The sequence below is a fragment of the Channa argus genome, chromosome 10 (genome assembly GCF_033026475.1).
Source record: "Channa argus isolate prfri chromosome 10, Channa argus male v1.0, whole genome shotgun sequence".
Taxonomy (NCBI): Eukaryota; Metazoa; Chordata; class Actinopteri; order Anabantiformes; family Channidae; genus Channa; species Channa argus.
Genome location: NC_090206.1, coordinates 12,867,403 through 12,888,014, shown reverse-complemented (window position 1 = coordinate 12,888,014; position 20,612 = coordinate 12,867,403). Strand labels below are relative to the sequence as shown.

General features: G+C 39.0%; 2 protein-coding genes across 2 annotated transcripts; both read right to left on the bottom strand.

Moving 5' to 3' along the window:
• Nucleotides 1-1,776: 1,776 nt before the first annotated feature.
• Nucleotides 1,777-7,708, bottom strand: tmco6 (transmembrane and coiled-coil domains 6). The gene is made up of 12 exons (XM_067518677.1): nucleotides 7,492-7,708; nucleotides 7,000-7,106; nucleotides 6,810-6,922; nucleotides 6,546-6,729; nucleotides 6,341-6,445; nucleotides 6,068-6,159; nucleotides 5,852-5,968; nucleotides 5,630-5,744; nucleotides 4,688-4,868; nucleotides 4,025-4,119; nucleotides 3,365-3,532; nucleotides 1,777-3,240 (listed from the first exon to the last, which is right to left on the bottom strand). The coding sequence occupies exons 1-12, from the start codon at nucleotides 7,580-7,582 to the stop codon at nucleotides 3,118-3,120; spliced, it is 1,491 nt and encodes a 496-aa protein (XP_067374778.1). The 5' UTR covers nucleotides 7,583-7,708; the 3' UTR covers nucleotides 1,777-3,117.
• A 754-nt stretch (nucleotides 7,709-8,462) lies between these two features.
• On the bottom strand, nucleotides 8,463-15,715 carry tcof1 (treacle ribosome biogenesis factor 1). The gene is made up of 10 exons (XM_067518676.1): nucleotides 15,456-15,715; nucleotides 13,245-13,297; nucleotides 13,085-13,143; nucleotides 12,739-12,836; nucleotides 12,415-12,516; nucleotides 12,200-12,275; nucleotides 12,057-12,097; nucleotides 11,803-11,968; nucleotides 8,637-10,394; nucleotides 8,463-8,559 (listed from the first exon to the last, which is right to left on the bottom strand). Exons 1-10 carry the CDS (start codon nucleotides 15,570-15,572, stop codon nucleotides 8,501-8,503), a joined length of 2,529 nt encoding a protein of 842 aa, XP_067374777.1. The 5' UTR covers nucleotides 15,573-15,715; the 3' UTR covers nucleotides 8,463-8,500.
• Between the last annotated feature and the right edge of the window lie 4,897 nt (nucleotides 15,716-20,612).

Here is a 20,612-nt window from a genome sequence, read left to right as displayed (position 1 = left end):
GACAATTATTCGCTACCACACAGGCTTTACACGAATTGGTCGCTACCACACAGGCTTTACACGACTATAACTTAATCTTTCGCTACCACACAGGTTTTACACGAATCTAAGTTTATATTCTAGACCACACAGGCTTTACAAGAATATTACAGTTGCTACCACACAGGCTTTACACAACTTCGATGACCTATTACTAAAAAGAAATGGTTCATAACGCCGTACTCACTTATTGTTTGAATGGAGCATCTGCTGTCCGCCACCTGTCCCTGACATCAGGCGTGATCCAGGCCTCCGTTTGTCGGAGCGGAACTTTCCCTGGCCGGCAGTAACCTTCAGTCTGGACTCAAGCGATGATCAGCAGAATGTCCATCCCATCCTCGTCGCCAAATTGTAATAGAAATTTTTCCTCTTGGAAGAATTATTATAGAACTCAGCGTGATGAACCATCTCAGTTTAATACATGCCGGCATGGAGAAGAACACATGGATGTTGAGTGTTGTTTTCTGACTTGTATCTCTCAAACCCCTTCTATTTATACTTAAACCCAAGAAAGGAACCACCCTCACAAAACATGAATGAAGAAACCAGGTGCACGCAGTTGACAGTCATCACTCTTGTCCCTTTCTAGATTATCTGAAGATATCAGTAACAAAGTCAATAAAACCCTTTTATTACCCTCTTTTAGATCTTGCGACCCCAGGACTCACTATCTGCTACATTGCTTGGGCCTTGTAACAACAAAGTGCCTGCTGTGATCTCAAACATTCCTCCAAACACGACCCATCCTATGATCTCTTGTCCTCTTTGTGACCTCTTCAATAGCTCATCTTGGTTGATTGTTTGCTAATTATCTAACCATATGACTAAATTTACTTTCTTCCCTCACAGAAATCCCATCAGGACCTCAGCACAGCCAAACATCACAATAACAATCTGTAAAGGAGAAGACAGAATTTATAAATTATGGACACAGTTGCTGTTGGTGTCTTTTGCTATGCACATATTTACTATATGTTCCTATAACTGTCCACTGTCCACATTTCTGTGGCCCTGGGTTGTTCGATATCTTACCCTGAGAGTTCTGGGCTCTTGTTGGACAAAACGATGCAGAGGTTTACTGGACATTAGCACCATGTGGTCTGCCTCTAGATTGTTTGTTGTCCCTGTAGTTATTGGCTCAGTGCCCGACATTGACAGTAAAGTTTAGGCTGCGTGTAACTGTGGTGCAACAGAATAAGAACTGATCAAGACGAGTACTCGAGAGTCTACAATACATTAGAGTAGCTGAGGTGTTGCAGTACGACTGCACGTGTCTGCTGCCTGCAAAAACAGTACTCTCAGATGAGAAATTTTAAGTTTTTTTTTATTAAGAGGAGGAGCTGAAGTCTGCAAGTCACAACTATGGAGACTGTTCATCAGTACAATGTTCACTCAGTAATGAATTCCTAATAAAGTCCCACTGAGATGATCTGTGAGGAAATCCAGGGACATGAAGGTTGTTTCAATGTCAAATATAAAAAGGTTCAAACCAGCTCCACAGAACTGTATTCGCTCTGTATTTAAAGATTTGAAGTGTAAAATATATTATGTTATTGGAAACAAAAATGAATATTTGATGTTGAGTCCAGTTACGTCGCCAAATGGTCTACACATACTGGCCTGTCTGAGGTTAAACAACAGATTTCTAATAATCTAATCCTGCCTATCATTCTACTCTTGATAAATTAACACTACTCATTGGTGCTGGAAGAATAAGGCGGGTTAAAGACAAGTAAAAAGGTTCAAAAAATAAAAAAAGGGCTGCTTTAATAGTGTGGAGGTCTCTTTTTGCCTTGTTTGTAGTCCATTCATCTATCCATCCATTATCTGTAACTGCTTTTCCTGTTCAGGGTCACGGTTGCAGGAGCCTATTGCAGCTGTCACTGGGTGAGAGGCAGTGTCCACCCTGGAGAGGATGCCAGTCTACAGTATATCAGGGCCAACACAGAGAGACATACACATAAACATCCATTTACACCCTCATTCACATTTACAAGCAATTTTACAGTCAAAAACATGCATTTCTGTGGACTGTGGGAGGACACCTGAGTAACAGAAGGTAGTAAATTAAATCAACTTCATAGATTTGAACTAAGAATTTGTAAATGCTGCACATTAATCAAATGTATCTACTCAATAAATGGATTTAATGATCTATTAAAAAAAGAAACAACCAGTTACCCATTTGCTTCAAACAAAAGAAGCTCTTTCTCAGTTTTAAAAACCGAGACAATAGTCCCAGGCATTTCTTTTTCTAAGATGGATCAATGAGCAATGTCTATATACACATATTATCACTGGGCTTTTCACCACAACAGTACCTTCAATTTCATAAAAAAACATTGATTTCTATATGGGGTTCAGAAAAATAAGCATGTTATGAACACGTTTACATTTCTCAAAAACATTAAATAATCCCCATGTCAATAAAGCAGGAACAATAACAGGAATACAATTAACATGAAATTGCAAAAAAACAAAACCAATTAAAGTAACCATATCAATACAAGTGAATTTCTGTTATCTACATAATATTGTCATCTCAGGCTTTCATGCTTGTTGTAAAGTTGATATTTATTAAATTTATAAGTTATTAAATGGTTTTCAAAACATTACTGGCATCACATTATTGTCACAAAAAATGTTTATCATCCACTTAACTCATCTTATAGTACATACTATAGTAAATACTAAGTAAGTTTTACGCTATAAAAATACATATCTTTTTTCTGTAAATTTATCAAAATACTATCTGTAACAACACTGATAACCTATATTAAAAATATATCTTCGTACATCATATTTAAGGTCATTAAAGAGCTAATTTTAAATTTTTAAAACTGCATGTCACTCAGAATTATACAGACTCCAAATGTACACAAGTCAAAATCTAAACAAGTTGTACTATATCCTCAAGTGTGGTTTCTGTGCTTCAAGACACACTGTATCCCATAGGTGTGAGTATGATGCCTTCATGTTGGTTTAGGGACCTGGGATATTTTCTGGCTGCAACACAACAGATTATTGATTCACTTTTGAATTCCTAATATTACAGACTCTATTTATGGAACGGTGTGCTCAGTAGGACAGTAGGTGGTGCTCCAGAATGAATGTTGCCCTTCGCCTCATCTCTCCTTCACTGTTGTACTGAATTGCTTCTAACAGTGAAACTCCACCTTGCCCTGCAAACATCTCTGCCACCTAAGTGGAAAAAGCAACTCATCATTTTAGAGTAAAGAATAGTAGAATTTTACAAATAATACAGGAGCTTAACAAATGCTGATTAATATCGTATATAGCTTGGTGCCACTCATGCCTTTCTTACCTGTGGACTGCTAACTACAAGAATAAAAAGGACCTCCAGACTGAGAGTCACCATTTCGTGGTCTGCCATTTTCAGTGTAGCACACAGTGCAGAGAGCAATCCAAGCTGGACCAGCTGGACACAGAACTCCTTTTTCTTGTGGGCAATATTTCCCAGAACCCTAATGATCTGACAACAAGAAGACACAGGCCAGTGAGACAGGAGTGTAACATGGTGGTAGTTAATGCAGGACTTCAAAGATGAAGCCCTAGACTCAACCAAAGATGACAATAGCAGAACAAATGCAGTGCTGATTGTTACTTCCACAAGGACTGTACATTGAATATACTACAAAAGCATCCATCCATTATCTGTAATCATTTAGCCTGTTCAAGGTCGCGGGGGGGCTGGAGGCTACCCCAGATGCCAGATGCCGTTTTTTTTATGGTGGGAAGAAACCAGAGTAACTGGATGAAACCCACACAAGCATGGGGAGAACGTGCAAACTCCACACGGAAAGGCCGCAGCTGGTTAGGAATTCAGACCGGGGACATTCTAACAGTGTGGCAGCTGTGCTAACCACTCGAGCACTGTGCTGCCTACTACAAAAGGAATGATAATCAAATTAATAAAATAAAAAATGGAAATAACGATCAAATTGTGGCTTTGGCTTACACTGACCATTGTATTGATGCCTTGAGAGAAAGGCAGAAGCTGGATTAGCCCAGAGACCAAGTTGAGACTCAGCAGAGCAGAGCAGAATGTGCTGGAGTGAGCTTGAACAAAGAGAGAAATATGAAAGAAATTAGAACAAATCACATTACACACAGCCACAGCCATAAGTACATTACATAAATCTTTGAGTAATTAGAGAAGTAAACTCTCATGATCAATTTATATGCCTTTGACAGACGTCCCTGTGCAAGACACAAGTTTTCATTAACAGTACAGAAAACCTTTTCCAAAAGAGACATTTTAATAACATTTTCACAAAGTACATGGCTTTAGCAAATCTGCTACATGTCAATTACATGAAAAAAATCAGAGAAGTTTGTAAAATTAATGAATAAAAGTCTGAGACAAGATCAAGTTCTCAATGATGTTAAAATTCTTTCTCTTTGTAGTTGTAGGTGCGTGTTGTTCACTTACAATTCAGTCAATTAAATGAGATAAATTTCATTTCATTTCATTAAATGAAATATTCTAAACTTTTAGTGATGCATGAACCCAGATCCTGGTGGATGTAAAGAGAAACCCCTCTGGCCGTTCATATAAAAATCAGGGCAGAAGTATGTGTTTTGAATTCAGTAGAGTTAAGAAGTGATGGTAGGTGAATGATCTAACCTGTGAGGTTGTTCAGGACCCAGGAACACTCCCTGGCCAAGGCTGGCTGAGACTGTATGTAAGTCTGGAGAAATATGCACAGAGAAGCTACAATATGGATGTCACCCCCATGAGTGTTCAGGTCTCCCACTGGGCAGGAGGACAGGAGGTTTCCCACACACCGCACCACAGGACAGATGAGCTGAAAAGGGGCAACCAAACCTAGAGTTTACACACACAACACTGCTTGTTTCCATACTTTATATTAAAGATTACAAATGGTTTATAGTTTACATTATAACACATTTTCCTGAATATGTTCATAAAATCAATCATTATGACTAAAAAGTAATTTCCCATGTATCACAAGCTAACTTAAAAATATGCATTTCTTTAAAGGGATAATAGTGAGATAGTTTAACTATAATGCAACATATTCCACTTTGAAACCCATAAAGTGAAAAGCTGTTTTCATGAATAATCAAAAGGAAAAACAGAAAAAAAACACACATTTTTGGGAACATTTCTGATTACATACGTGTTACATATGATGCTTAAACTTTCTGCTTTCAAAGCTTCTTGTATGCACCAACAGAAAATGGCATACAACTGCCTATAAAGTTGTGAGATACTTTGACCGAAGAAAAAGCATATATGTATTATTGCTTAAATTGTACACAGTGAAGGATGTGCTTTTTCAAGCATATTTTATGTGGCTGCATTTTCTTACAATTCGGGCATAATCTGAAACCAATGAGGTCCTGGTAGAGCAGATTAAAGCAACCAATCAATGTATAATCTTGTCTGCAGTAATGAAAAGTACTGGGGTAAAAAAGATTTGTTAAAAATAAATAAATAAAATAAATGACTAAAAAAAAAGAATAATCAAAACAAGAAAGAAAAACATGAGTTGAAAAGCAATGCACATAATGAGATGTGTATTTCATCTATGCATTTCCTCACCAGCTCCATTCCTTCTTCTTCGGTTCCTTCAGCCACAGCACCACTCAGTGACACCAACAGAGAACTGCACCGCAAAAGGGCCCCACGAGCCAAAAGCTCTCCGTTACTCTCAGTGCTTCAAGTAATATAAAGACAGAACAGAGACAGAGACAGTTTTTAAAGTAACTAAAATAATGACGAGAGTAAATACACAGACTGGCTGAGAATACCGAAATCTCTCACCTGCACGTAAGGTAGTGTAGACACCAAGCAGACTCGATGGCAGGTCCCAGGCCAAACTTTGGGTCAGGAGTCAAGACTGACAACAAGTGTGAAGATAAGCTGGAGGCCAGGACCATCCTGTGAACAGACCAGTGAACTGACAACAGTGTCTAATGTAATGAACAACTTATAAAATGAGTGATTTTAACACTTTCTGAGGTGTGTTGCTGTGCTTACGGGACAATTTTCACTGCTGCATCTTTCGCTTGGAGAAGCTGAGAGAGGGTGAAGCCCACAGCTTCCACCACTGCTAGATTATGTCTCTGGTTCTGGACACACAGTCAGACACTCAGTCTCTCTAATGCAATTTGATACTAATGCAGCTTTGTTGCAAAAACTTTACAAAATACAGTATTAAAAAGATGACGGATATATTGACAAGGTATAAATTCTTTCTTAATGTTTAGATGCTGTTAGACTAGACAAGACCAACAGATTTTGCTTGTTTACCTCAATACAATTGGCCAGAGCTGGGATGATTCCTTGGGCCAAGACTTTCTCTCGAATGACATCACTATCTGGGCATAAATTACCCAGCGTGTAGAGACACAGCTCCTGTGTACATAATAACACACACAAACACACACACCGTTTAAAACATCCTACATAATTGGAGAGTTATATTTTGCACAGCCTGGTATGAGTGAATGCCCACAGTAAACTTGGCGCTCTGGCCAGAGAGGTAGGTGATCAGATAGGAGGTGGCAGGTAAACAGGCTGCAGCCACATCAGTATGGGGCGAGTGAGACAGCTCATGAAGACACCGAGCAGCCTGCAGACGACACTGAGCGTCAGAGCCACTGAGGAGGCCGACCAGCAGGTGCACACTATTTTCCAACCTAAACAGAAAGACACTGAGTTACACACACAACCATGAGACAAACTCATTTTGATGTCAAAACAATTTTCATCACCATACTTGACAAAGGTGAGCTGTGCTGATGGGTCACGGAGAGCTTTACTCAAAGCTTTTAGCTGGGCTTCTCTCTCTGGCCCATTGTGTTGAATTTTGTTAAACGTGCTGATGATGTCCTGGGAAAGAGAGGCAGATGTTCAGATGGCTCGGTTTACTTGCCCGATGAACACAATAACTGGCACATCTGTCCTACCTGCTCTCCTGAGGCTGTGTCCATGGTGATCTCTGTCTGGTCCTCATCTTCATTCAGCAGGAGTCTCTTGCTCACCAGTTGTCTGTCTCTGCGGGCCTGTCTCAGTGCTGCAGCAATTGTCATTGACACATGGCACATTACTCTTTGCTTCAAACATCTGCCAAAACCCCTTTTAGAGTTTGCTATTCGGTGTAAAGACGCCCCCCAAAGCCACTGATCTGTCACATTCAGTCACAAAAGCTTAATAATGTATAAGAACACCACGGTGTAAGGGGTTTCTGGTTAAAAAAACAAAAAAATCTACAAACAATTTAAATTAGACGCAAAACGACTCCAGACAATGACAGAGACGCGGTTAAGTCAACTGCAAGTCGCTGACATTTATAAAATAAAATCCCTTTTTTAGCTAACGATTATCTCAATCTTGCGTTTGTATATATTGAGCCTCGTATAAATAGAGTTTTGACTTAACTATATCAAATAAACATTCACCTTTTTCATGCTCTCGTCTCTTTAACCTGAGCTCCTCCAAGCCGCCGCCTTGTCGTCCAGCTTTGTGGCGAACTTTGTTTAACCTCCACATCGCCTCAAAAACATTAATTCACAATAAATGTGTTCCCACAACAACCTACTTCATGACGGACGCCCCTGTAGCTGTGATACCGTGGATCTTCTTCTGTGTCCCTGCCATTCTCCTCCTCCGGCTGCAGCGCCACCTAGCAGACGCCGCGGAAGAGGCGCTGAACATGAACTAACAGCACTAATGTCCCGGTGCCATTTCTGACCCACGTGTCCACAACAATAAACTTCAGGTGGCAAAATAATAATAAAAAAATACGGCGTTTAATTTGTGTTGTTTTTGTAAAAAGCACAATACATATATAAAAGCTGTATGAAACATTTGATTTTTTTTACCCCATTCTAAAATATATTCCATTACAACGAGATTCTATATTATTTTTTTCCTAAAAATGAAATTGTTTTTTCTCTACATAATGTTTGTCTTTTGTACCAATTACATTTAGTACATTTGTAATTATAGTAATAAACATAGCCAACATTAAGAACAGATAGTTGGGATTAACTACCACATATAAAATACAATCGCCATACACGTACAAATCCTTAGATAAAAACAACATCAGTGGCACAGTATGCCAAATGTGCAAGTAAACACATAATGTAATGAGATAAAAAAAAAAAAGTACCAAAATAAAAAGGTAAATTAAGAAATCCTTCTAACAATAAAGATGTTAGAAAAAGGATGGAGAGGATATTCTGGATTGATTTCATCCTTTAGTTCTGTGGGGATGAAGATGCATCAAGACCCTGTGCTCTTGGTGGATTTCTTTCTCTGTGAACAGGAGATCAGAGCAACTGTAACACTTAAATAATGACATTAGGAACTAAAAAGGGTGACAACAATCGATCATCTATATCTGGTAAAGATTATTTTGTGAAACCTTTGTGTAGATGTCACTTGGTGCTTGGATGGTTTGTGTTACTGGGGCGTCTTGGACAAAAGCTGCAGGTGGATTTCAGCTGATTTCAACCTTTTCTCTAAAAGAATGACAACTAAAATGAAGACAGAGAACAGATATGCTTTTTGTCATGATGTTTGAGAGTTAGTTACTCACTTTTTTTCTTCTCTCTCGGAGGACTTGGGGTCTCAGGGCTTGGTGGAGGTAGTGGCTCTGCATCAACTAAATTTGTTTTGAGTGAACTGTCCTTTTTCTTTTTCTTGCTCACTTTAGTAACCTGGTCTGACATTTCACCTCTGTCTCTGCCCTCTGGCCTTTCTGTTGTCATATATTCTATAACTACCTGCTCAGATAGTTCCTCAAAATGAGCAGTTTTAGCCTTTTTTTCCTTCTTCTTTTCTTCAAAGATCTGGTCTAAACTTTCCTCATCAGGATTTTCCCTCTCCTTTTTCTTCTTCTTCTTTTTTTCTTTAAACATCTGCTCTGGATTTTCCTCACCATCTTCAACATCTTTCTGCTTGGCTTCCACAATCTGATCTGAATTTTCTGTTTCTTCAAGCCTTTTTGAAAGTTCTTCACCATCAGCTGTCTTTTTCTTCTTTTCTTTATTTTTTACAGCCTTCTGCTCTAAATTTTCAGTTTCTTCATTATTTTCTGATGTTATTTTACTATCAACAGTCTTTTTTTTCTTTCCTTTGTTTTTTACAACGATCTGCTCTGAATTTTCTGTTTCTTCAAAATTTTTAGACAGTTCCTCACTATTAGCTGTCTTCTTCTTTTCTTTATTTTTTACAGCTTTCTGCTCTAAATTTTCAGGTTCTTCATTATTTTCTGAGATTAATTTACTATCAACAGTCTTTTTTTTCTTTTTACCAACGATCTGCTCTGAATTTTCTGTTTCTTCAGTATTTTCAGACATTTCCTCTGTCTGAGCTGCCTTTTTCTTCTTGTCTTTGATTTTTACGATCTGCTCCAAATTTTCAGTTTCTTCCAAATTTTCAGACATTTCCTCACTATGAGCTGTCTTCTTCTTCTTCTTTTCTTTGTTTTTTACAACTATCTGCTCTGTATTTTGTTTCATTTCTTCGCCTACTTGTTCTGAATCATCCTCTTCTTCAACTTTTCTCTCTGAATGTTCTTCACTCTCAGGTTTCTTTTTCTTCTTCTTTTTCTTCTCTTCAGCCATCTGTTCAGTTTTGTCCTCATTATCAGTTTTTTCCCGTTTCTTCTTTTTGGCTTTCTTTTCTTGTATTATCGACTCTGATATTTCCTTATTATCATGATCCCCATTTTTGTTTTTCTCCAGTATTTCTTTTTCAGTATTATTGTAGTTGCCATCTCCTACTGATCCCTTAGGCTTTTTCTTCTCCTCCATGGGTTTTTCAAGTAACTCTTGCTCTCTGATTTGATTCTCATTTTTCTTCTTCTCTTTACTGTCTTTGTCTTTTCCACTTTCACCAGTAACATTTGCTTTCCCTTCCAATTTGTCTTTACTTGCCTCCTCCTTCTTCTTTTTCTTCTTAGGCTCACTTGTCTCGCCAGGTTTGTCTTCACTAGGAGTCACAGCTTTCCTTTTCTCTTTCACTGGTGTCTGTTTTGAAGTGGGGACAGTGGATGTACCTGGTCTGTTCTCTACAGTGTCGAGGTTTTGCACCTGGCCTAGGGTGGCAGAAGAGGCCCTAGATGGAATCTTTTTTGGACTGATCTTCTTAGTTTTACTACTCTTTGTTGGGGTCTCTGTCAAAACCTTGTCCTCAACCTTTTCATTATTTTCCTTTGTTCCATTAGTCTGTTGAAAGGGAGCATCGGGTTTTGGTGGAGGCGTAGCCCGGGATTTTCTGACTCTCTTTTTCTTGGGTTGCGGTGCAGAGGAGTCCAGAGCATTGATGGTGTCCATCTTGGCTATGTCAGCCTCTGTGGACAGAGAAAACACGGTGAAGACATTAAACAAACATTACTAGGAGGCACAGGTACTTAAAAGAAAACACTGATGGTAGCCACACAGCTGCTATACACAGCTCTGTTTGTATGAAATTACTGTTTTCTGTGGTTGTTCAGAGGTGGTGCTGCCCTGTTTGATGGCTGTCTTTCTCCGTTTAAGTGAAAGGACACAGTTCTCCCTGTCTTTTAATCTCTCTCACCTGCCCCATTTTCTACCATTTCCAGAATTTTCCACACTTCTTCACTTTCTCCACACTTCAACTCGTCTCTTTTCAATGTGAAAACCTCCCAGAAACACACCACTCCTTTGACTGGGAAGATCTTCATTTAAATATCAAAATAATTTAAGTGCTCTGATTTTGAAAATATAAGCTTTAGCTCACTCCAGAGGGCAGGGCTGACAGGAGTGTTTGAAACACAATCATCCGCAGGGCACTTTGGTTTATTTCTTTATTGTAGACATGTTTTTTTTGTTCTTTCTTCTCACCTTCACATCCTTTGCATACTTACAGAGGAATAATGCACTCAATGACTGCATTCACATACAATTACGTAACCAGGGTACTCAGAGAAAGCAGCTTTCTTGAGCAATTGGGGAACAGTATTTACATGCACCTAAATAACCTGGTTAGTAGAAATCTGCATATATTTCTTTCTCAGGTTTTTTTTTTCCACTGCAGAATGACAGTGCAGGGGAAAGAAGGAAACAAGAAAAGAGAGACATGCAGCTAATCTACAGTTCGAACTGTCTGAATTTTAAAAAAACCTGTCAAATTTTAGGCAGACTTTGTTTAAACGAGGTGCCATCACCCTGTTAATGATCTCTCCTTTATTCACTCTGCAGCCTATCGTTACGTCACTGGGGAAAGCCAAGTCAGATACCAGGTTTCCTGTTTACATGACAGTTAAGAAATCAGTTTACGGAATCAGCTACTGCACTCTGCTTGACAATGCCTCTATCACTGAATGTTTTTCTTGTGACGTCCCAAAATCTACGCAACTCTGAGTGAACACTTCATTTAATTTTCTTCTTTTCTTCATTTACTGCACCTCTACTCACAAAAGCCTGCCCTAATCTGCCTGTGATTGGCTGACATTCTCATCTTGTCCAGTCTCAGTCCTTATGCCTAAACCGATGGAAATGAGTACTGACCAATAAAAGACAAGTAGGATGTCCCTGTTGTGGAGTAGCGGCATAGATACAACATCAGTATAGAGTCTCCACTTGAAATGTAATCTCTGCCAAAACTGAATACAAACTCAATGATATGTAGGTTCTGGCTCTGGGTCCGGACCCAGACTGCGGTCCACCTATTAGTGAACGCTGCTCTTGTCCATGTAAACACACTAAATGAGTCTCTCTTTTCACACACACACCAACCTGTCATCTCCAGGAAAAGTTTTTTCCATTTCTCCACATCCAGACTGCTGTCAGAGTCTGAATCATCTCCACCGACTTTGTCTTCTGTTGGAGTCTTTGATGTCCTTTTCTTGATCACATTTCCTGAAGATTTACCTTCGTTTTTTTTCCTTTTTGCTGGAGTGGACTAAAAATAAAAATACTATGTTTAGTAAAGTTAAAAACATTCATTGTACCAATTAGCCAATGCCGCAATTAAAAAAGTAAAATCTCACCTTTTTTTGTGTGTCTGGTTTATCCTTCTTTTTCTTTGTGCCTGGAAATCAAAAGTTTATAAAACAGATAAATAATATATTTAAACACTTTTATTCTTGATTCTTAATGATTGCTGCCCTCAGCTAAACAGTCACAGACATACCAACTTTTCCAGCTGGACCAGCAGCTGGAGATTTCTGCTCTGAAGTGGTGGTGCTTTTCTTTTTTGGAATTTTGACCTGAAGAGAAAGGGGACCAGCTTCAGTTTTTGCAGACTTTTGTTTAATAAAAACCAAATTAATTTAAAATAGAGATCGCCAGTATTTGTAAACACAGAAAAAACCCCCATCAAAATAGGAATAAAAACGTCAGACACACCTTAACCGAGGCTCGATCTTTGCTGATTGCGCTCTTTTTGCTCTTTTGATCTTTCTTGGGTGAAGACAGGGCCTTGGCTTTTGGTGCTGATTTCGGTGTAATCTGTATCAGTAAATCAAAATCATGACTGGAAATCAGTTTCTCTCTCTCTCTCTCTCTCTCTCTCTCTTTCTCTCTTTCTCTCTCTTTCTCTCTCTCTCTCTCTCTCTCTCTCTCTCTCTCTCTCTCTCTCTCTCTCTCTCTCTCTCTCTCTCTATATATATATGTATGTGACAAACAGTTATGATCAGATGTAGTGATATTTAGGTTTTTTCTCTGCATCACCTGTGGCAGTAGACTCTGACTGAGCTCCTCGCTGTCTGAGTCGCTGTCGTCCTCAGCCTGGATGTAATTGGATGTGGCTGAATTTTGATTTTTTTTAGCTGATGCAAAAATATAAAAACAGAAGATGAAAACTCATGTGTTGTCTTTTCCAATATGTAAAAATCCTGCTTAAAAAACTAGGAGCGTCAATAGAGCTTTCAATTAACTTTCAATTAACTAATGAACACAGGGTTGAAGAGCACAGCATGCCATACAGTTTACTGAAACACTTACACAAAGTGTTTAAGCCCTGACTTTAAATTTCCATGCTGGATATCTATGTCAGCTGGAAAACAAAAAGTTGTACCTTTAGCTGGAGTTCTTTCTCGTTTGGAGACTTTGGAGTGCTTTTTCTTTTTTGATTCACTGTCACAAATAGAAGCAATACTTAGTTAACATCCATTTACAACAAATGATATCCAGTCAATGTGTTTGACTCCTGAAAAGGTTTGAGAAATCCTACTCACTTTAACCAGGAACTGTAGATGTCAAATAGCGAGGCAGGTGATTTTTTTTTTACCTGCAGAATATTGAGAAAATCTATACATGAAACATTTACTGATTAGGCAGTTTATTAGTAAACTAGGTCTTTCTCAGTTTAAAACAATACTGATACTTTATATCAAATTAATATTCACTATTCTCAGGAGATGTTTGAATTGTCATAACTTTAAGATCACTTGTCGGTGAAGATTCTCAGTCATCCAGGTTTGGTTGGATAAGACAGATCCACTTCACCATTGACACTTTCAAACAGAAATTAGAAAACCTCTACCAGAAACATTCCACCATCCTGCCTGACCTAGTTTTGGACAGAGGCACACAATTTGTCCATAATGCACAACAGGCCCAACACCACATGGGGAAAGAGAGACAAACCAAGACGTTTGACATTCTTCTCCACCGGAAACAGACAGCAGAGGGGGCACACCAGGAGTAAGAAATGTGATGGAGCTACAACAGAAAACACAATAGACAAGTGGCTAAAGAACCTCTCAGATAGGGAACTCAACCAGCCAGAGATGGAGACCTTGGCCAGAAGTCTAAACTTTGCAATTACCCCCAAACAGGTTGCAGTTGTGGGTTTTATTACAGCAACAGAATCCGCCACATGGAATAACAATCTGTCAATTGCAGAGGCAGAACAACTCCGGTTGAAAGTCTCTGCAGCATTAACCAATGCTCAACCGCCACCACCCAACCTCACTGCTCAGAAGAGTACGGCGCTGATAGCTCTCAGCAGGGATAAGACAGAGTCAGTCCTGAACACTGAGGATTACCACAATAAAGTCACCACTATCTTAGATGACCATCATAAATATGAGAAGATGAAAAGAGATCCCACCAACAACTACAAGAAAAAAGTTTATAGACTGCTTAAAAGAAAGAAAGAGACCATGCCATCGATAGGGTGACCTACCACTGACTTTATGCAGGAGAAGCCACCCCTTGCATGTATGGACTTCCCAAGATACACAAAGAAGGAGCAACCCTCAGACCCACTGTCAGCAGCATTAACTCAGTAACTTACAACATTGCATATTACTTGGCCACCATCCTATCACCGTTAGTTGGACACACTGATCACCTAATACAAAACTCAGAAGATTTTGCAGCCAGGGTCAGAGAGCTGGAACTGGACACTGAGGAACCATTGTATCCTTTCAGGTCACTTCCCTCTTCACCATCCCCCCCTCCGATCCCCTGACAGTCGAAGAAAAAGACTAGAAGAGGACCACACCATGCACAGCAGAAGTAACCTCAACCAAGATCACATCTGCTCCCTCCTGGACTTGTGTCTGAACACAACATACTTCACCTACAGAGGTGACTTTTACAGACAGAAACATGGCTGTGCAGTGGGTTCTCCAGTATCACCGATTGTTGCCAACCTATACGTGGAGGAAGTGAAGAAGAAAGCACCCATCTCCTTTCAAGGAACAGCACCAACCCACTGGTTCAGACATGTAGAAAACACCTAGGTAGAGAACAAGATTCCGGAGGGACAGGGTTTCACAGACCACATAAATGCAAGTGACACCAATGACAAGAGACTGAGCTTCGTGGACTGCGCAGTGAACGTTGGGACTTATGGCAAACTAGAAATAGAAATCTACAGGAAAACCACACACACAGACCAGTACCTATGGTTTGACTCCCACTAACCCTGCAGCTCAGTTGGTGAGGTCTATCCCCAATCCGAGCTTTGTGACAGAGTGTCCTTGGGCAAGACACTGAACCCCAAGTTGCTCACGGTGGGTTTGCATGGCAGCCACCACCATCATTGGGTGAGAGTGTGTGTGAATGGGAATCAACATTGTAAAGTGCTCTGTAAAAGCACTATATAAAAACACTAGATATGTGGCCATTTATCACGCACTGCAACACAAACTAGGAGTCATCAGGACCCTGCACCACAGGCCAGAAAAAATCCCCACCTCCTCTGAAACCAAAAATAAGGAGGATAGACATCTGAACGCCTGCAGTTGCGGTATATCACAAAACAATTCAAACCTACTTTTCAGAAACTTCCCAAAGTCTGTTGTAATTTATGTTTCGATTTGAAGTACGTACACTGTTTTAGTTACTACTTATTAAAATGGTTTCAAATGACCTTTCTGTCATATTCACTGTATACAGTGAACAGAGTGTCTGTGTGTGTTTATGTGTGTGTGGACCTGTGGGCTGTGCCTCTGCAGCTCTTGGGCAGCTGAGTGGAAACCATGCTCCTTCAAATGGCGGTAGATCAGCCTGATCAGGTCGGGCTCTGATGCCTTCAAGGACATTTCCGACATACGAAGACGTCGATAGAGAAACAGAAAGTAAAACCCGATTGTATTTTCATAATAATACTGGACTTATACTATACATTGTTACTCTTACTCAACTAAAAAACGCGTGTTAAAATGTTGAACTTTGAACTCAGGATGTACTTCCACTTACCTGCGCAATGCATCGTGGGAGATGGTGTTTTTCTGCAAAAGCAGCCGATCAGCTCATACGCAATGTGTGATAGGTGTCATATTTGTCTTTTCTACCTGCCTGTTAATTTAATGTGACTTGCTCAGTTGTAGCTCGATGTCAGCTCAGTTTCATATTCTGTTGCAGGAAGGAAATCTGAGTTATTTCTTGAAGACAGCTTAGGTCTGATTTGGAGGAATCACAAATAAAATGGAAGAAATTCAAGGCAAGTAACAACGTAAACCTACTGCCTCTGTAGAAAATACCACCAGTGTTATATTGTAAATTATTCCTTTGTCACCCTTGTGACTGCTATTTCACAGTTCTCCTATTGGCTTTAGGTGTCTTGACTGAGCTCTCTTCCTAAATCTCTATGTGATAAAAAATATCCACTAACCACAAAGCCAGGTGATACACAAACTGTCCAACTGAACAAACAGATGATAAACTTTCCAAAAACTGCCAGAAAGGTCAATCTCTTGCCGAACAGGTGTATTCAGATAAAATGTTTTTAATCCATCTGGCTGGACTGAGAGGAAGTTAAAGGTGTCTGGGCACAACAGGCTGCCAGGGAATATAAGTGAGAGAGCTGGTGGTAAGACCTTGGGCCAAACTAAAAGGTAGGGTATTAAGTAAGCGGAGGGTCAGCAGGAGCAAAACGACTGAAAGAGCCCCATTCATCAGGAAAAACCAGGAAAGGAAAGCAGTGTGTATTCCAAACCCAACGTCAGTGCTCAGTGGGTCAGACCAAGCTTGATTTCCCCATCTTACACAGCCATGGACAGACACACCAGCGGTTTGGCCTCAGGAGCTGGTCATGAGACTGACTCAGCTCCCCATTCCCCGAATGTCGATCAGACCACCAGGGGTTTATGGAAGCAAAACTACTCGTTAAATGATGAATGTAATATTTCCTTTAAACATCACAATGTGTTACTTAAAAGCATTAAGTAACATTTTTAGACAATGAGGTGAAATTACTGTAGAAAATGTAATGAAACACCAACAGACTGGGCTCAATAACTGTACATGGTTGAGCAGAAAAAAACAAACAAACAAAAAAACAAGCGTTTTTCTCGGCTTTGATGTAGCGTTGCTGTAAAAATGACCAGGATATTTGTACAGGTTATCCTTGTAAATAGCAGTCTGTTACACAGTACATAAATCTCCTTCACAGTCCACATATGTCCACAAAGTTTACAGCTGTGCTCACTTTCTGGCATTTGCCTACAACTACAGCCAGAGAGATATTATTAGTGGGGGTAAAATGGATTTAGCAAAAAAATGGGGTACATTAATATGTCATTGCTCATAAAAGATAGTGTAAGTTACATAATAAACATAAAATATATAAACGATTGCTTTGCTGATTAAAATCATTACAAGGAAATGTCAAATACACCTGCACACATGGTCCCACAGAGATTATTCAATGAGTTTGTAATGAAGTGTTGTGCTTGGCCTTACTGCCCAGGTGCAGCTGCAGATCAACAACAGCCAAATCAAATATGTCTACAGTCAGGTGTCAAAGCCAGTGTTTAAGTTGTGGACGGCCACCTCAGATGTGAGGTCCTGTTTGCTATGGTTTGATTTGTAGACATTACAAATGAAACAGAGATAGAGCCACCAATAAATGCGCTGACTACGGTGGTTCGATAGCGGTTAAAACCGATCTGACATTTGACTCAGTTTCATCTGGCTTTTCACCTATACACAGATAGTAGCTGTCATTTATTTATTTTTATCTGTATAAGCGCTTTTTTCTTGCACTGCTGAACTACTTATAGTGGAGGTTGTGGTTGTTGACATGGCACCAGATTCACCATTATAGAAAGGCTTACCCTTACCCACATGTGCACAGTATGAAAAACTAAAAACCTGGAAACACGTTTAACTTTGTTATACTCTTTAGTAGCTTGCTTCATCACACAAAGACAAAGCAAAGTTACCACTTAATTTGTCAAAAACTGTAATGACTTAAATGCTAATATTAGCAGGTAATGGGGTAATATCTAGGTAAAAGCACACTAATAGTTGGGAAATATCCTGGTAACAATAGGGTAATAAGGGTTTAATATTTTTACCATAACAGGGTATTGGGGGCTAGTAATACCATGCAATAGCTAAATAACACACAGAGACACACTTATTCCGAGCAACATCCCTAAAATTAAGGCGAGATAAAGTCAAACACAAACCATGCATGTTATTAATGATCCTTTTGTATCTCTTTATAGTCATTTTGTCTTTGAAGACATGTTATGCTGTAGATATGGATTTTGAACCTCTTTGTATTGTACTTTGCATGTTTTGCCTCACTGCACTTCTCTTGCATGTATGGCACATGTTTGCTCTTTTACATCTATTTGTGGTCAATTTATTTCTCTTTGTGGTTGTTTTAGTTATTGTAGGGATTTTGTCTATCTTTGTAATATTTTGGGGGTTATTTTGAAATCTTTGTTAATGTCTCTGATTTTTTCCTATGCTATTGTGTGTCTGTTTATTTCATGTCTTATTTTGCTCATTTTGCAAGTTAGGACAAAGGGGTCAAGGCGTTTATAATTCATCCACTACCAAAGGACAAAGCATTATAACATAAAAAAGTTACACAGTTTACCACTCATAGTAAGAAGCTGCGTTGTGCGAATTTACCTTAAAGCCAGTTAAATTGAAATGAGTTAACCAAGAGAAGATGAATGTGCTCTGTGTAAATTACCCCTCATTTGATGGACGGATGTAAAAAAAATTAAATGACTCTGAAACAATGGTACTTTTGTGCATGATAGAAGAGCAACAAGCGACAACACTTCTATTCAAGTGAAGGTTTTGGTGGGGGTTTAGTGGTACAGGAAGAAAGAAAACCACCTTCCACTCTTACTCAGATTAGCAAATTGGGGTAAAGGGGGGAGTAACGTCCAGGTTTACTGGCAGGACTGTGTTGATTAGAAAGGGGGTAGTGTTCACGAGGAAGGGGAGCAGAATTCAATCCCAGCACCTCTTCCTTTAGCCAAAGCCAACATCTGGTGCCAACTGACACAGCAGCAGCAAGAACCCCACCATGACCAACCTCCAGTCTGTGCTTCCCGCCCAGCTCATTATTTTATTTTGTGGTCCCTCAGAAAAGTCAATCTGTGTGTGTGTGTGTGTGTGTGTGTGTGTGTGTGTGTGTGTGTGTATATATATATATATATATATATATATATATATATATATATATATATATATATATATATATATATATATATATATATATATATATATATATATATGTATGTATGTATGTATGTATGTATGTATGTATGTATGTATGTATGTATGTATGTATATATATATGTATGTATGTATGTATGTATGTATGTATATATATATATATATATATATGTATGTATATATATATATGTATGTATGTATATGTATATATATATATATAATAGATCCTTCTCCTTACAAGTCCATAAAAGTAATTGTGGTTTTATATATGTGCTTTTAATTAAGCTTTCGAAAAGAAGGAACTGTTGAATATATGTTGTTCATGGCATTCCGTTTTTTTTTCATCCTCTATAAATAAAGAAAAGTTTTTCTCTAAAAACCTCTGTTTGAAAATGTTGTAATATGTGTAACATTAGGAAAACAACCTGAAAACATGTATTACTTTAACATTCAGAGAGCAAGCAAGGTAAAAAGATTAAAGGATGGGTGCAGTAATAGTCTGAGAATGTGATATGCAATCAGGCTTAAACTTCAGTTTCCACTGAATCATATGTGGGTCAACAGCAACTCAGCATGAGCAACTTTAATTAACCCCAAACATACCTAATAAGACCACCACTCACTGTTTTTCAGTCATACTATTTCTGCAATTAGACTGCTGCAGCTCACAAGAATGTTAATATTATTTCCATGTCTTTTATTCTTAGCTCATTTTGACATTGGGCAAAAACCCAAAATAAGTAGGGACAAACTAATAACTTAAAATAGCCTCCACAAACCAAGTGTGGTGTTGGTTCAATATTTAAGGGTCAGTAAAAAACCTACTTTTGGTGTATTGTAAGGTAACGGTTTCCATTAATACTGTCATCAACCCGTTTCTTGGTTTATGGTTGAAGTCTTTATTTTGGCAACATGACAGTTCAAATAAGGATTAGTAAATGTCTGATCTGAGCTGTAAAACGTCTTTTCAGACCTTAAGGTATGATGAATATGTGGCCAGATGATTTGTGTTAGAATTTGTGTGTGTATGAGCTGGTATGTTTTTTCTAAGTACTGATGTTGTTGACTGTGAGCTGCTGCTGCAAAGTTACACATCTCACCAGCAAACACTGAAGCCACATTTCGTAAGTGTTGTTGCTGAAAGATCTGGAGATACACACACACATACACACACACGCGCACACACACACACACACACACACACACACACACACACACACACACACACACACAGTCCTGACTTTGCTGTTGTTCAGACACAGTGTGAACTTACTATGATCATAATCAGTATGTCACTTTGTATGTTTGCACAACAGCTCTTTGAATTTTTGCTGGGATTTTTGCAAAGTCTTTCAGCCGTCTAAGCCTCTCCCTCTAGGAAAACTACATAAATAAACACAAGCGTGTTAAACTTCAGGTGCACCTCAATCATTTTTTCTTCTCACTCCTTTCTAGTTTGTCCTGCTGTAAACTGCTCCAAAGATTGCTCTGCAACTGCTACTGCTGGCCAAACACTTTTGGCCACAGCTTCATGCCCATCCTTTCTTTAACTGAACAACAAAACCCAATATAGACATTTGTGACATGTGATGTTTTACCTTCCGGTATGTTGACCAACTCCTGACTTTGACAGATTTTATTCTTGTGTGTGGGCCATGTTTTTA

Excerpts from the sequence above, each read along its gene's own strand:
- tcof1 (XM_067518676.1), bottom strand. The coding sequence starts at position 15,572 with ATGTCGGAAATGTCCTTGAAGGCATCAGAGCCCGACCTGATCAGGCTG. Across the intron at positions 13,298-15,455 it reads TGCAGAGGCACAGCCCACAG|GTAAAAAAAAAATCACCTGC; the intron begins GTCCACACACAC and ends AATATTCTGCAG. Across the intron at positions 12,276-12,414 it reads AAGATCGAGCCTCGGTTAAG|GTCAAAATTCCAAAAAAGAA; the intron begins GTGTGTCTGACG and ends CTTTCTCTTCAG.
- tmco6 (XM_067518677.1), bottom strand. The coding sequence starts at position 7,582 with ATGTGGAGGTTAAACAAAGTTCGCCACAAAGCTGGACGACAAGGCGGC. Across the intron at positions 4,869-5,629 it reads AAGAAGAAGGAATGGAGCTG|CTCATCTGTCCTGTGGTGCG; the intron begins GTGAGGAAATGC and ends GCCCCTTTTCAG. Across the intron at positions 3,241-3,364 it reads TTGTAGTTAGCAGTCCACAG|GTGGCAGAGATGTTTGCAGG; the intron begins GTAAGAAAGGCA and ends TTTTCCACTTAG.